This window comes from Caenorhabditis remanei, chromosome IV (assembly GCF_010183535.1).
Source record: "Caenorhabditis remanei strain PX506 chromosome IV, whole genome shotgun sequence".
Classification (NCBI taxonomy): Eukaryota; Metazoa; Nematoda; class Chromadorea; order Rhabditida; family Rhabditidae; genus Caenorhabditis; species Caenorhabditis remanei.
In genome coordinates this window covers 19,160,630-19,176,412 of record NC_071331.1, presented here as the reverse complement: position 1 = coordinate 19,176,412, position 15,783 = coordinate 19,160,630, and the positions used below count along the sequence as shown (strand labels likewise).

The 15,783-nt window shown below is 38.6% G+C and overlaps 1 protein-coding gene across 1 annotated transcript; it reads right to left on the bottom strand.

The window, feature by feature from the left end:
- Window positions 1-1,981: 1,981 nt before the first annotated feature.
- GCK72_015218 (uncharacterized protein) lies at window positions 1,982-2,770 on the bottom strand (the record flags this gene model as incomplete). The annotated part of the gene is made up of 3 exons (XM_003097325.2): window positions 1,982-2,058; window positions 2,123-2,234; window positions 2,609-2,770. 3 exons carry the CDS (start codon window positions 2,768-2,770, stop codon window positions 1,982-1,984), a joined length of 351 nt encoding a protein of 116 aa, XP_003097373.2.
- Between the last annotated feature and the right edge of the window lie 13,013 nt (window positions 2,771-15,783).

Below are 15,783 nucleotides of genomic sequence, written 5' to 3'. Positions count from 1 at the left end.
TATTTTTTCATAGTAGGGAAGGTCCCCGAGTGACCGTGGAGTTATAGGACGTGATATCATTGGAAAGCTGAGAAAACGCTGATTCCAAATATATATTCAGCTTTTGCCCTCGATGTCTGGTATTCGAGAAAAACGAGGTTAAAAGATTGGACCTTGGTAATGACTTGACAGTGGTCCAAACTTTGATCTCGTTTTTTTCGAATGCTAGACCTTGTGAGCAAAAACTGAATATATATTTTTAATCAGCGTTTTCTCAGCTTTCCAATAACATAGATCACGTCTTGTAACTCCACGGTCGAGGCCTTTCCTAGTAAGTACTAACTATCAATTAAATATTATCGGCATCTGGGGTGTACACATTGGGTGAAAATTAAAATTCTAAGTTTTACTGTTTCAAGATATTATCAAACTTTTCTATGAATTCCACTTCTTAATCAATGCTAATTCCATTTCCAGGAATCCCAACGTCTTGCCAACCTACTTCCAATGAATCTTTCTCGAACTACAACTGCCGACGTGGTTATCGCTGGCTTCAGAATCCCCAAAGATACAGTAATCACGCCGCAAATCAGTTCAGTTATGTATGATCCTGAGGTAGCTAAGACTACAGTACCCCTCCTACTGTAAATAATTTCAGATATTCCCAGAACCATATGAATTCCGTCCCGAGAGATTTTTGGAGAGTGATGGAAGTCTGAAGAAAGTGGAAGAACTCGTACCGTTTTCAATCGGAAAACGACAATGTCTTGGAGAAGGACTCGCTCGAATGGAATTATTCTTGTTCTTTTCCAATTTATTCAACAAATTTCATATTCAATTTCACGAGTCTAATCCTAGTCCAACCATTGAGAAGGATTGTGGTGTGACGATGAAGGCGAAAAATTTCAGAGTGGTGATGAAGGAGAGATATTGATTGATTTTTTCGTGTTATTTGTGTAATATATTACTGTGAATGTGTATAAAAATTGTTTTGTTATGCCTGAAAAATTACTGTACCAACTGTTTGACTTGTTTTACAGCAGGAATTGCAGATAGTACATCATTGCTGCACGATAATTCAAAGTGAACCTATGCAAACGCGCTCTTTTGAGAAAAAACGCTTACCTAATTTTTTTTTAACTGAAAAACTTTGTCAAGAAATAGTTTTAATGAGAAATATAATCGAGAAAGGCCAATTTTTTGAAAAAACAAAATAAATCAAAAAATTGCAATTTAAATAGGCGTCAAATAATATTACCGAAATGTAGTCTCAACAAAGCGCTTTTGCATAGATTACGATTGAATTATCGTGTTGCTGGCCATTGCAAATTTCTTCTCGCTCCCAACTTCTAGAAAAGAAATTCAAAAAAGAAACTTCCCATGCCGGGAATCGAACCCGGGCCGCGTGGGTGAAAACCACGAATCCTAACCACTAGACCACATGGGAGGACGGAAAAGATGGGGTAAAGAGGTGTACACATTACTGCGGGAGTGGGTGCCGGAGGAACACTGTTTACTTCAAGTGGCTGTTTTTCAGACTCTAGGATATTGCGAGTCTGAAAATAAACTAGAACAAGAAGAGATGAAATAGTGGGTAAAAATGATTTCTCTGAACTTATGGTATACCGTTTCAGAGTGAACCTATAATATCTTCTACATCTCAACTGCCAGGTGCATACTCTTCATCTCGGTAATGTGTACGCCTCTCTGTCTCCTCTTTCCCGTCCTCCCATGTGGTCTAGTGGTTAGGATTCGTGGTTTTCACCCACGCGGCCCGGGTTCGATTCCCGGCATGGGAAGTTTCTTTTTTGCAGTTTACAAATTGGAAGAAAATGCTTCGATTTCGAAAACAATGTGAGATGATCACTGCTTTTGCTTCTAAAAATAAAAATTGTGCCATTTTCTTTACTGAAAACCGAGATCAAAATATTGTTAGCAAGTGTAAAATCATCAGAAATACATGTTAAATTATGAAAAATAGAAAGAAAACAAGAGAATTCTATCAGCTACTCGATGATTGTCCATTCATATGCATTTCATCAATTACGTCGCCGTATTTGACTCGTTCAGGGAAGAATTCTGGAAGAAAATAAATTATGATGAGTTTCAAACAAAAATGCGTGGTTTTTTACACAAAATCTACCTTCCAACGCTTTGAATTCGGAATTCGAGAAATATTTGGCAAGTGAGTCGTAGTCGAGCTCAAAGGCACCATTTTGAGTCGATTCTCGCATGATTTGTCGCATGAATTCTTCCTGAAAACATGATTTTTAAGCTAGAAATGAAAAAAATTGTTTTTTCGCGACTTTTTGTTAAAAATCGTCATTTTAAGCTATTTTTGAAGTTTCTCGATTGTTTTTATTCGAATTTTCAGCTTTTTCATCATGTTTTTGAACTAAAAATGGAAAAGAACGAAAAATTTCAAGGGAAAACTGAAAAATGCATTTTCAGCAGAAGTTTAATAAAATCTATTATCTGCAATTAAAAAAACATCTAATTTTAACAATAATTAGGCTATTTTTTAGCTTTTACAGCTGTAAAAATAACAATTTTGGTAAATTTTTAGTTTTTCCGCTTGGACTTCAGGTATTCTTGATTTTCAACGAATTCTTTGCGATTTCCAGCTCACCAATGCTTTCGACATGATATACATTCCACTTTCATCAATTCCCAAGTCATCTCTCGCTGCTTTTGTTTGTTTCTCGACGAAATCCAGTGGAACGATGATTGGTTCAGGGTACGAGCTGAATAAAGTGACATCTGTTGGATCCAATGGGCCAGATGACATCATTTTTGCGTTTTTCTTGCTGCAAAATAATTTTTGAAGATGAATTTTTGAAAAATTGAAGAAAAACGAGCAGAAATGAGGAAAAAATCTAGAAAAATGAAAAATAAAATGATAGAAGAAGGGAAGAGAGTATAGAATTTGGGGAGACGCAGAGAAAAAATTGAGCAAACGCGCTCTATTGTACAAAGAGGAAATTGAAAAAAAAATAGCGGCGATTCAGATTCTGCTCAATTTTCTTCGGTTTTTCGTCATTTTTTCGCGTTTCTGAGGTAGTTTTCGTGTTTTTTGACTACTTTTTGGTTTATTTCATTGAATTTATGCCCAAAAATATGCTGAAATATGTGAAATCATGTAGAAACTAGTGTTTTTCAGCATTCTGCAATTTTTTCATGTTTTAAATTGTTCTTGTGATTGTTTTTGGTTTTTGTATAATCAGAAAGCTGCAGAGTTTTTAAATTCAACTTGAGTCGCTTGGAAATGTGGAAAAAGTGCTATTTTTGAAATGTTTCTTATATAATTCGATTTTGCAGGCTTTTCGCATTGAAGTTAATTCTTAGTTTGTAAAAATTGAGGGCATTTGCAAACTTTTGGATTTTCAACAATTGTGTTCGCATTTTGGTGATTGAAGACAATTTCAACATTCGGCTAATTTTCTTTTAAAAATTCGACTATAAAATCGGAGATTACTATGAATTTGACACATGTATCCTCAGAAATTTTCAAAATTTTCAGTTATATCATTAAAAGCTTTGATTTTCCTGGAACAATTCATGGTAAATTTCAGTTTAAAATCCAATCCTGTAACTTTAAGATCCTATTGAGCTCCAGAAATCGAATTATCGCCAAATTTTGGTGCAAACCTTCCCTAGTCGTAGTTTTTTTTTCAGAAATTTTCCAGTTTTGAGGTCTTTTTCATCATCTTTTCGATACTAGAAACAGAATATTCAGTAAATTTTACTTCAGATTTTTTTATCTTTCATTTTTCATAATTATAATTATAGACTTTTCCGCACTCTTTTCATTCCTCCTTTTTTTATTTTCTCCGATTTCTTGTCCTCTTTTTTCTTCCTCCAACCATCCGTCATCATGAGTTAAAAAGTGAAGAAACACACCAATGTGTTTTCCATTTTTTTTGTCGAGAGAAAGCAAGAAAAAGGGGGTCTCGTTGAATCGTATCGATGTTTTTTCTTTTTTCATGGAATTCAGTGAGAGGAAAGGGCACTCCTCCTTTTCTGATTTGTTTTCGTCATCTTTTGTTTTTTTTTTCTCAGAATTTGAAAAACTAGAAAAAGTTTTGAATTTTTAAAATTGAATTTCTCATTTGTCGAATGGAGAAAGAGCTTCTGAGTTCACAAACAAGTAGTTTTGACTGTGTTTTTGCGAAAAATTTGATGTCTCAGAGATCGTGTAAGCTTTGTTATGTGATCGACGGTTTTTGGTGTATTCTAGAATTCAAGATAAGCTCTTATTTTGCGAATTTGGCAGGCTAATTTTGGAATAGAAGAGTCCAATTTTTCTCAATGATTAGACTATGACCCAGGCCGGATAATAGGCGCCAAAATTCATTTTTTCTAAATTTTTTCTCGAAAAAGTCAAATTTTTGACTATGATTCAGAATTAGAAAAATTTTTGAGAAACCATCAAAAATTTTTTTCGCATTTTCGATAAAAATTTAAAAGAAAAGAGTTTGTTAAGCCCGGGCCTCGAAAAATTTTCAGACATTTTGGAGCTGAAGTTAATCGGAATTATTCTGATCTTGCTCACTATCAGTCTAAAATCGTTTCTGAGCTTTCAAAATCAAAAAAAAGCAGTTTCATGCCTTTTTCCAGCACAAGTTTCAGATTTTTGAATATTCAATGTTATTTTCGAGTCTTTTCAGGCTTGTTTTTAGGCTTTTTTGATTGTGATCGTCGCACGTTAGATCTAGGTAATACTAGACTGATTCAAGATATTTAAGGCCGATATTTAAGGAAATGTAGATCTTGACGAGTTCTATGTCTGTGTCCTACTACGGGCCGGATGGCTATTCGTTAATGTGCCGCGGGCCGGGCTAGAATGGCTTTTTTGGCCATTTTCGCGTTTTTTTTTGCACTTTTTCCCGGCCCGCGACATATTAACGGATAGCCACCCGGCCCGTAGTAGGTCACGGACATAGAACTCGTCGAGATCTACATTTTGGTATATTTTTCAGCTCATAATATTGAGTTTGAATCGAGTTACGAGCCGGCCCGGTTTGCAAGTATGCAAAAAAGGCTTTCTAGCACGGCCCGCGGCACATTAACGAATAGCTATCCGGCCGGTAGTTGGATGCAGACGTAGGACTCGCCAAGATCTACATTTTGATATACTTTTCAGCTCATTGTATTGAGTTTTAAGCGAGTTACGCGCCGGTCCGTGTCGATTTGCAAGTATGGTTTTCAGATTCTATCATATGCGGTCGTTGCGTGCAGAAGGTCTATTTTGACCAGTTTACGAGCTTTCGGCTTTTCAGTCTTTTTAGTTTCCCCTCGGTTATCAGACCCCCCTACCACCTAGTCTCTCCCACTACACCTATCTTCCGCTTTCCCTCATTGTCTTTCTCGTTTTTCGATGAAAATCGAAAATCGTATGACCTCTCTTTCTCTACACCTTTCAATATATGGAGAACACATCGAACATGTGTGTATTGGTATGCACCGTCTCTCCATCCCACACACTCTCTCGTCATCGTCTGATTCATCTTTTTCCTTCCATTGGAGTTTCCCCCTCTTTGAACTGACGTGTTGCGAATCGTTCCGTCACTCTCTCTCTCTCTCTCTCTCTCTCTCTCTCTCTCTGACTCTCTGCGTCTCTTCTTCTCGAATACTATCTCGTGTCTCTCGTCGTCTCGCACTCTCTCCATCCTATCCACACACTCTCGCGTCTCTCACTTCTCACTTCTGTTGAAATGGCGTTGAGTGTATGTATTATGAGCGAGCGACGAGAGAGACAAAAAAGAAAAAGTCAGTGTTTTTTCTTCTTCGGCGATGGATGCTTGTTTTCGTCCTTTTCATGTGATTTTCGAACATTTTTAAAGGACGAAATATTGATTTTTGCGGAGGTTTGGAGTGGGGAAACCGGTAGCTGAAAATCGATTTGTTACCTGTTAGATCAATTGATTCGATTGATTTTCTGATGAATTTTTAGATATTTGTTCATCTGAAACTGAGATTTTTGTGCACAAAAGCGGGTTTTTTAACTCAAAAACTAATAAATTTAGTCTTTCTGTGTGTAGGTTTATCCAGAATTTCACTTTTTACAAAATTTTCACACTGAAACTGCAATTTTTGGAGCGAATATGAAGATTTAAAGATCTGTATGGCTATCCTTTTGTCCCGATATCCATAATCTTTTCTTCTAAATTTTTGCTTCAAAACTTTGAAACGTGCTGGGGAACCTTCGGCGCGTTTTCAGTGTCGAAAAAATTTGATTTCGGTCAAAAAATTGGAGAATTTCAGCGTTTTTTCTCTGTTTTTTGTTGAAATATATCGTTTTAGTCTCAATTTTCTATCATTTTTTGAAATTTTGATATTTGGACCACTATTTTTGAGCATTTTTAGCCTATTAATGACCATTTTTAGTCAATTTTCGGCCATTTTTGACCAATTTTAGCCTATTAATGACCATTTTTAGCCAATTTTGATCATTTTAGCCAATTTTTGAGCATTTTTTGGAAAAATACGATTCTACATTCTTTCTGTGTGTCTGTTTCGTCCAGATGTCTGTAGCCATACTGATTTCCCATCGAACTCTGTGTTTCCGTTTGTCCGTTCTCTCGCTTTTTTAAGATTTTTTCGTTTTTTTTCTCATTGTTCATATTTTCAGCCAATTTCCTTCAATATAATCACCTCTCAACAGTCAAAACGCCGCGACGTGAAAAATCCACAGTAAATTCCTCCACTTCTCGTCCCGCTCATCTGGATTTATCTGGAATGAAGGGGGGACGAAGTGGAGGAGGAGGAGTCTCATTTGATCCGACTGAAATTGATGTGGATGATGATGAAAGTGTATCTGATAGAACACAACACGTAATGGGAGAATTCGAAGGAAAAGTTGTATCAATGGTTGAGATGTGTTCGACATCACAAGAACCTCTCGAACAGAGACAAAAACGATGGAGATCCACTAGTCAGGACGCGAAAATGGTCAAATTCAAAAAGGTAGAGAAAATGGACTGGAATTGTTATGTTTTGAGCTGAAAAAAAGAAAAATGTTCAAAAAATTAACTTTTCACTATGAAAATTCAGCGAAAATGACACATTTTGTGCCGAAAAAAGTAAGAAAACGTAGTCTAAAACAACTGTACAGAAAATACAGAAAAAAAACAAAAATTGCTTTTATTTTTGATGAAGCGAAAAATCCGCGGTTTCTCGATTATTTTTGATGAAATTTACCGCGAAAATTATATTTTTAAGCAAAAGAAGTTCCCTATTAACGAAAAATCCGATTTATTTTTTGCTGAAAATAATCTAAAAACGTTTCAAACAAATTTTCGACTGAAAAACTTCATTGAAAATTCCCGTAAAATCTTGAAAATTGATTAGTGACAAAAAGGTGAGAAAATTGACTGGAAATTCTACTTTTTGTGCTAAAAATACGAAGGAAATGCCAAAAATCACTTTTTGAAAAATTAACTTTTCGCTATAAAAATTCATCAAAAATGACTTCAAATGTCATATTTTGAGTCGAAAAATCTGGGTAAAAGTAGTCAAAAATGAATTCGGAAAATACAGAAAAAAAAGCATAACAATGCTTGTATTTTCGATAAAAATGTGAATTTTGAATGACTAACAGCCTCAAAAAGTGAAAAATCCGCGATTTCTCTATTATACTGGTTGAAATTTAGCGCGAAAATCATATATTTTCAAGCAAATCCATTCATATTTTGTTTTTAACAAAAAATCCGATTTTTGTTCTTGAAAATTGATTCGTTTCACTCGGAAAACTCCGCAATTATCGGAAACAGCGAATTCACTCGAAAAATTACAATTTTCTGTTAAAGAATTAGGAAAAATATCAAATTTTATTCAAAAATCTTATCAAAATCGGTATTTTCATTCCTATCAGTACGATACGCGTATTACAACCGCGCTCTACCGAAACCGAAGAAAATTGTGTGTGAAATCGAGAGACTCAGAGAAAAAGAGAGACATTTTTCAAGGGCATTTCGGTGGAGCGCGGTTGTAAAAACTGTGTCGAGCTAAAAAATTCCGAAAACTTCAATAATTATCTCGTTTTTTTTTCAGTATTACCAACCTCAAATCTCGAAAAAACTGTTGGCGTTTATGAAGGAACCATTCGGAATCGGAAACAATTATTTCAAATTTCCAGCTGGAAGTAGATTTGGATTTCCTCTTGGAGAGTGAGTTGTTCAAAATTTCCCTATTTCAATCCTCAATTTCCTTTCTCCTTTCAGATTCCCCGAATTCAAGTATGATTTCAACAAAATCATCAGAATGAATGATGAGAAAGGCGTTGATTATATAGCTGATGAGTATGATCTGAAATGGATGGAACTTATGAATAAAGATCAACATTACAACGGAAATGAAATGTATTCGGTGGCTATTTTCGAGCATTGGATGGATCGATTGGAGAAAATGAGCATTTGGAAGGTAGAATTTGGGGTGAAAATTATTATATCGTGAAGCCGAATAAGAATAGCCAAGAATCGATAGACAGTCGTTTATATGAGCGGTGGTTTTATGTATGGTTAAACCAAAGAATCATCAATATCAGAGTTCACTAGTTCTATAATTCGAAGGTCGTCACGTCATTGCCAGCGTGGACGGCCACGCGCCTTTCCAACACCTCCCCCCCTTGCAGAAGAATTGTGTTGACCACGACGAGCAGAGGCTGGAGCGATTCCTCTGGCACGAGCGGCTGGATGATCCGGACGGCTGGATCCTCGTGCATTCCTTATTCCATGCTGTGGTTCGGAGCATGGGTCGTAGCGGTTCGGAGCTCGTCTGGGTCTCTGGCTTCTTCGCAAAGAATGGCTTGGGTCAGCAGTTGGTCGGGCTTGTGGACTTGTGTCTGGCAACGGACTGATGGCAGTGCTTGTTGTAGTAGTAGCTGTAGCACTTGTACTAATCGGTAGTGAGTCTTGCGCTCTTCTGTCATAATCTCTCGAAACGTTCAATTCATAGTTCACTTCACTTTGAGCCAAAGACTGTCCACTACTGCCGCTATCAACTCTCGTCCCTCCACCGAACAAAAAATCAGAATCTGACGAAAACGGCAACCGAGTAGTATCTGGAATATCAGAAACATTTAGCCCCACCCTGTGACCCCTTAGGCCCCCGGATTGCTGGGTCTCTACCCTATCACCTTGAGTATTTCCGAAAAACAACGGAAAGATAGTTTCTTCAAACACATCCTCCTTACTCTTATCGCCAACTCTCTGTCTCAATTGATTCACATGACAACGATGAAGTCGATCACCAATCTGTACTTCATAGAGCACGTTCCCATAACGTCGCCGAACGACCCCTAAGCCCCATTCGGACTTGTTACCACGTTGAACCCGAGCGTAAACCTTTTGATCTACCTGAAAAAATTTTGCGCGCGCTGCGTTATGCGTATCGTATTGATGCTTCATTTTTGCTTGATAGTTTGACAACGCAGCCTTCTGATGATTTTCTGCCCTCGGAAGGAGCAGAGACATGGTAGTTCGGATTGCACGGTTAAAGTGAATCTCCGCAGGTGTCCTGCCATTAAGCGCCGCATGAGGCGTGTTACGGTAGTAGAAAAGAAATCTGGATAGTAACTGTTTCGTGATCGAACCAGTACCCTTCAATTTGGTGAGACCTCTTTTGAGAGTGTCCACCATTCTCTCGGCAGCTCCATTGGACCGTGGGTAGTAAGTTGCAGTGGTCGTGTGTTGGATTCCATGGTTTTTACACATGCTCTTGAACAAGGCACTGGTAAACTGTGAACCATTATCCGACATAATCAATTCGGGGAATCCATGGACACAAAATATTTCTTCCATTAGATCAACAGTAGAAACTGCCGAAATGGACTTTGTCATTTTGACTTCTGCATACTTGGATAGACCATCCACAACTACTAGTAGATAATTTCCATCTACTGGACCCGCGTAGTCCACATGAGTTCTGATCCATGGCTTTTCCGGAGCCGGCCAAGGATTCAATGGCGCCACGATAGGCATCTTTGCTTGTTCTTGACAACTAGAGCAATGTTGAACAATACGTTCCACTTCTCTGTCCAATCCTCTCCAAAACACGAAAGCTCTGGCTTTCTGCTTCATCTTGATGATGCCGGAGTGTCCTTCATGTAGCTGTGATAACACGGCGGTTTGCAACTTTCTTGGCACTACTACCCGATCATCTAATAGCAAGCAATGTTGCAATATCTTCAAACGGTCTTTGTATCGATGCCAATACTTTTCCACATCCGACTGTGGTTTCGGTTTCCATGAATCGTGGCGAACTAGCTTCATAACAGTTGAGACTTCTGGATCAGTTTCGGAAGCTGCTCTAATGTCTTCTGCTGTAACCGGATAAAGTTCCGCCTTTGGGAACTCGTCCTCGAAGTCATCCTCATTTCTTATTTCAGCGATCACAACATCATTTTCATCTCGTGGATAGTTTTGAATCATCCGCGATAACCAGTCAGCCTTCGCGAACTTAGCTGTCGACACATAGCTTATGTCGAAGTTGTACGACAATAACGTAATTGCCCAACGTACAAGTCGGTTCTGCGAGTGCACTGGCAGATCTTTGTTATCTCCAAAGATAGCTAGAAGTGGTTTGTGATCAGTTTGCAGGGAGAACTTTCTTCCAAATACAAACTTGTGACATTTTTTTACGGTGTACACCAATGCTAAGCCCTCCTTCTCGATTTGACTATAACGTTTTTCAGTCTCCGTTAGTGATCGTGCGAAGTGAGCTATGGGCACTTCTTGTCCTTCTGGGTTTATGTGACTGAGCACTCCTCCAATTCCGTATTGGCTCGCATCTGCTGCAATGACAATCTTCCAATCTTCCTTGAAATGAGACAGCATCGTCGCATCGGCCACAGAATTCTTCAATCTATCGAAAGCATTTTGCTCAATGTTGGTCCACTTCCAGTCGACGTCTTGTTTCATCAGACGGTCCAACGGACCCCTAAGATCGCTTAGCTTTGGAACGAAGCGACTGTAGAAGCAGATCGCTCCCAGAAATGAAGCTAGTTGCTTCTGGTTTTTTGGAGATTCCATTCCGCGGATTACTTCAGTTTTCTGTGGATCGGGTTTTCTTCCGTTTCCGTTTACTATAAATCCCAGGAATTTGATCTCTGACTTGGCGAAGGCACATTTCTCTAGACTCACTTTTAATCCATACTCTTCAAGACGAGCGAACAACAACTTTAGTATGTGTTCATGTTCATGCATCGTCTCTGCGGATACAATAATGTCGTCTAAATAAGATGCGACACCTGGCAGCCCATTAGTTAGCTTATCAACAACTTTCTGAAAAATAGCTGGAGCGGGCTTCAACCCAAACGGCATCCGTTTATACTTGAACAGTCCCAAGTGGGTGTTGATGACAGCGAGCTTCTGCGCCTCTGGATCAAGTTCAATCTGCAAGTACGCATCTTTCAGATCGATTTGCGAGAAAATCTTCCCTTTTAACTTTCCAAATATATCTTCACTGGTTGGTAACGGATGGTATTCATCCTGCAAGGCAGTGTTCAGACCAGAACTTTTGAAGTCAGCACATATACGCACTTTACCCGAATCCTTTTTTCGGACCACGACAGTAGGTGAGGCCCAGTCGGAATGTGAGATGCGCTCAATTACTCCCATGTTTTCAAGTCGTTTCAGTTCTGCTTCTACTGGTTTTTCAGATCCATACGGAACTGGTCGGCTCTTTTTGAATGTTGGTTTTACATTCGGAAGAGTGCGAACTTGCGCTTTCTCTTTCGTGCACAACCCTAATGTATCTTCGAAAACTTTTGGAAATTCTGTTTGTAAGGACATTCTCAGCTGGTTGCTGTCCTTCTCCGCAACTGCTGTAGTTACGGTGCTTACCACGACATCGAGTGCTTCTCTGACTTCTGGAGAATGAGCCAACCATGACATGCCAATCAGATTTGTGAACTCCTGTCGAACGTACGCATATTCAGAGTACTGTACTCCTTTTAGCTCAAATGATACTAGCACACGGCCTTTCACGATCATTTCAGTTCCGTTCGCACAGGCAATTCGGTGGGGAACTTCTTCTAGTTCCGGAGCTCCAATAGCCTTCCAGCTCTTCTCGCTGATGAGAGTTATCTCACTTCCAGTATCAAGCTGGAACTTCAGCATCTGACTCCCAACATTCACCCACATCGACGGTTTTACCGACTTACTCTGATTCCCATCAAGATTATCTACTCTAACGCTTTGCGTTTTTTTGGCACCCTTTTTTTCCCAACGCTTACCCGTCTTCTTCTTTCCTGAATTTTGCGGACATTGTGGTGCACAATGACCCTGTTCGCCGCACTTGAAGCAAGTAAACTCTTTCTTCGACTGAGACTCTGAACCGTGACCTTTGGTTTCGGTTTTGTGATTGCTGGTGTTGCGGACGGGTTTCTTTTCAACTTTATTCACACTCAACGGTTGCTTTGGCGAACTCGCTGCCACCGTTTTTGTCTGTTGTTTGAGTTGAAGAAAGCGGAGCCACTCATCATGAATCAAAGCCAATGTGACTTTCTCCTTCTTCCGCTCGCACTGCTCAGCCCACTGCATCAAGAATGCTTTGGCTGCAGCATCACCAGGTCCATCTAATCCCCGGAGGAACAAAAAAACGGACCAATCATCTGTTGACATGGTAGCCAACTTCGAATCTAGGACAGCTTCGCTGATTCTGTTGCTATATTCGAGTGGATCGTGGAACATTCCGGAAGCTCGCGTGATTTGAAGGCACTCTTGTCGTTTCATCATCAGACTACGATGTGAACCAAATACTCTTCCTAACGCCTCAACTGTATCCTTGAATGGAATGTCATATACATCGGCAGCTTCACGCTGCGAGTCGACATAACGATGGAACGCTGATTCATCGAGAGCACCCAGTAGTAACCGGACTTGCTCTCTTGACGATAAGTCTTTTCCATCTTCAACAATCACCAACTCATGACGTGAAAACCATTTCTTAAAAGAATCTGGTTCATCAAGCGTGAACACAAAACGTGGAAGTCGTCTTGCCAAGTCACCCATTAACCGAGCGTTGTTTCTGGCTCGGGGTGTCTGCACAGTCATGTTCTCAAGAGTCTCCGTCTCGGATCCAGCTGCAGCTCGTGCCGCTATTTCTTCGTGTAGCCGCCGATTGTCAGCCATCTGCTGTTGCTGGATTTCCGCCGACGCCACCATTTGTTCGCGGAACATTCGCAGCGTTTCAGTGAGCTCTTTTGCAAATGCTAATTTTTCTTCCCCCATAATACCTGAGTACTTTTAGTTTCCTGATCGCCAATATTATATCGTGAAGCCGAATAAGAATAGCCAAGAATCGATAGACAGTCGTTTATATGAGCGGTGGTTTTATGTATGGTTAAACCAAAGAATCATCAATATCAGAGTTCACTAGTTCTATAATTCGAAGGTCGTCACGTCATTGCCAGCGTGGACGGCCACGCGCCTTTCCAACAAAAATATGTCAAAAGTGACTGAAAATTGAGATTTTGAGCCCAAAAAATTGGAAAATTGTCTGAAAATAGCTGAAATCCACTCAAGTTCCAATTAATTTGAAAATTCGGACAAACAGATGCGCAGACCGACATTTTATTTCCATCTGTCTGTCTGTCTGTTTGTCCAGAATGAGTCAGTATTGAAAAGTAGTTGAAAATTGATGAAAATTCATATTTTTCTATAAAAACAGAAAAAATCCTAATTTTTAGCTAAAAATTGTCTTAAAATGATTAAAAAAACTCTCTTAACATCATTCAAGTTTCTGAAAATTCACTCAAAATAAAAATATTTTCAGCCAAAAGAACATCTGAAATTAAAAGACGAAAACGGAAGAGAGCTGGACGACGTGTGTAATATCTGTTTAGATGGAGACACGTCGAATTGCAATCAAATTGTTTATTGTGATCGATGCAATTTGACAGTTCATCAGGATTGTTATGGAATTCCATTTATTCCAGGTAAGATTTTTAGAAGAAAAGCCATTTGGTGGCCTAGAAAATCGATCTTGAAAAGCTAGTCCACGGAAGCTGAAAAGTTAAAACACCGACGGTGATTTGTAGGGAATTGAGAAGGTTTTAGCTTGAAAACGGCGGATTTTTAGGGATTTAAGTGAAAAATCAACTCTGGATGAGTTTTCTAGGCCATGAAAGCTGGAAAGCTAGTCCAGCAGGGATTTGAAGGAAATTGAGACGAAAATGAGTCTAAACTGAATTTTTAGAGATTTTAGACCTAAAAATAGCGGAGTTTTAGAGATTTTAGGTGAGAAATCGACACTTTTAAAGTGTTTTTAGTAGAAATGTGAGTTTTCAAGACCAACGTGAAATTTTTAGTTTTTTCTTCCTAAATTTTTGTTCGAATCGGAAAATTTATGTTTTATGCGGTCTCGGGGCTAAAATTTTAAAATTTCTAACTAATGTTAGTTGGAAAATGATAGAATGTTATCTAGTTTTATTGAACAGTGAGAGCCTTCAAAAATGCGCCGAAGGAGCGCCAGATGATTAGCGAAATTCAGTAAATAAGAGATTTCATAGCTGAAAACTCAGTTTCTGATCATTTTATCAAGAAAACGCGCCAAAGGTGCGCCAGCCACTCGTTTTTTGTGAATATTTTCACTCTTCATTCCTCTTTTTTCCTCCTCTATACTCATCCTTCCCATTATTTCAGATCCTATCAATTTGATGTTTTACAATATGAAATCAATTTTTAAATCATTTTTATCTCAAAAACTCCCCAAAATCTCTAATTTCTTCTTCTTCTTCCAGATGGATGTCTGGAATGTCGTCGATGCGTGATTTCTCCTGCCCGTCGTGTCCATTGTGTCCTGTGTCCTTCCAGAAAAGGAGCATTCAAACAAGTAGATCATAATCGATGGGTCCACGTGTTATGCGTCATTTGGGTCGACGAAACTCACTTTGGAAACACAATTTTCATGGAGAACGTTCAGAATGTGGAGAAGGCGATTCACGATCGGAAAGCATTGAGTTGTATGTTGTGTAAAGATAGGAAACACGCAAGGATGGGAGCGTGTATTCAGGTGAGAAGAGGGATTCGGTGGAAAAATATTTGCCGCAAACATCTGGAAATTGGGGAAATTTGAAATAAAAAACTCATTCTTAACTGAAAATCAGAGTTTTCCATGAGAAAACTGAGTTTTGAAGTTTAAAATCTGGAATTTTTCACTAAAAAAAATGTATTTTCAGCCTATTTTGATTGATTTTCCATCAGAAAAGCTCAAAAACTGTTGATTCAGATCCGAAAAAATAATTTGAAATTAAGCCAAAACTACGTTTTTTGTGCTGAAAATAACTAAAAATTCAGAATTTTACTGTAAAAATGGGTTTGAAATTCGATTTTTAGCTCGGAAATTGAGTTTTTGACACTAAAATTCGGTAATTTTGGATTAAAAACTGGATTTTCAGCCCTAACGAAAAAATGAATTAGAATAGCTGAAAGATGAGATTTTACGATTTTTTTTCCTAAAGAAAAATATGATTTGGAAAACCGATATTCAGTCTGAAAGTGCGTTATTTTTATGTTTTTGACATGAAAGTCGTCAAAAAACTCAATGAAAACTACATCTAAACTAACAATTTCCAGCTATTTTCAGTATCAAAATTTCCGGTTTTTTAAATTTTCTGCTTTTCCAGTGTTCGGAAGCGAAATGCACAGCATCATTCCATGTAACGTGTGCTCGAAACAGTGGTCTCGTGATGAGAATCACTGAATCAGACGATGGAACAGTCAGTCGATTCGTTTGGTGTCCGAAGCATACTCCAGAATTAACGGAAGCGGATAAGGTCCAACATCAGTTAATGTTGAGAAA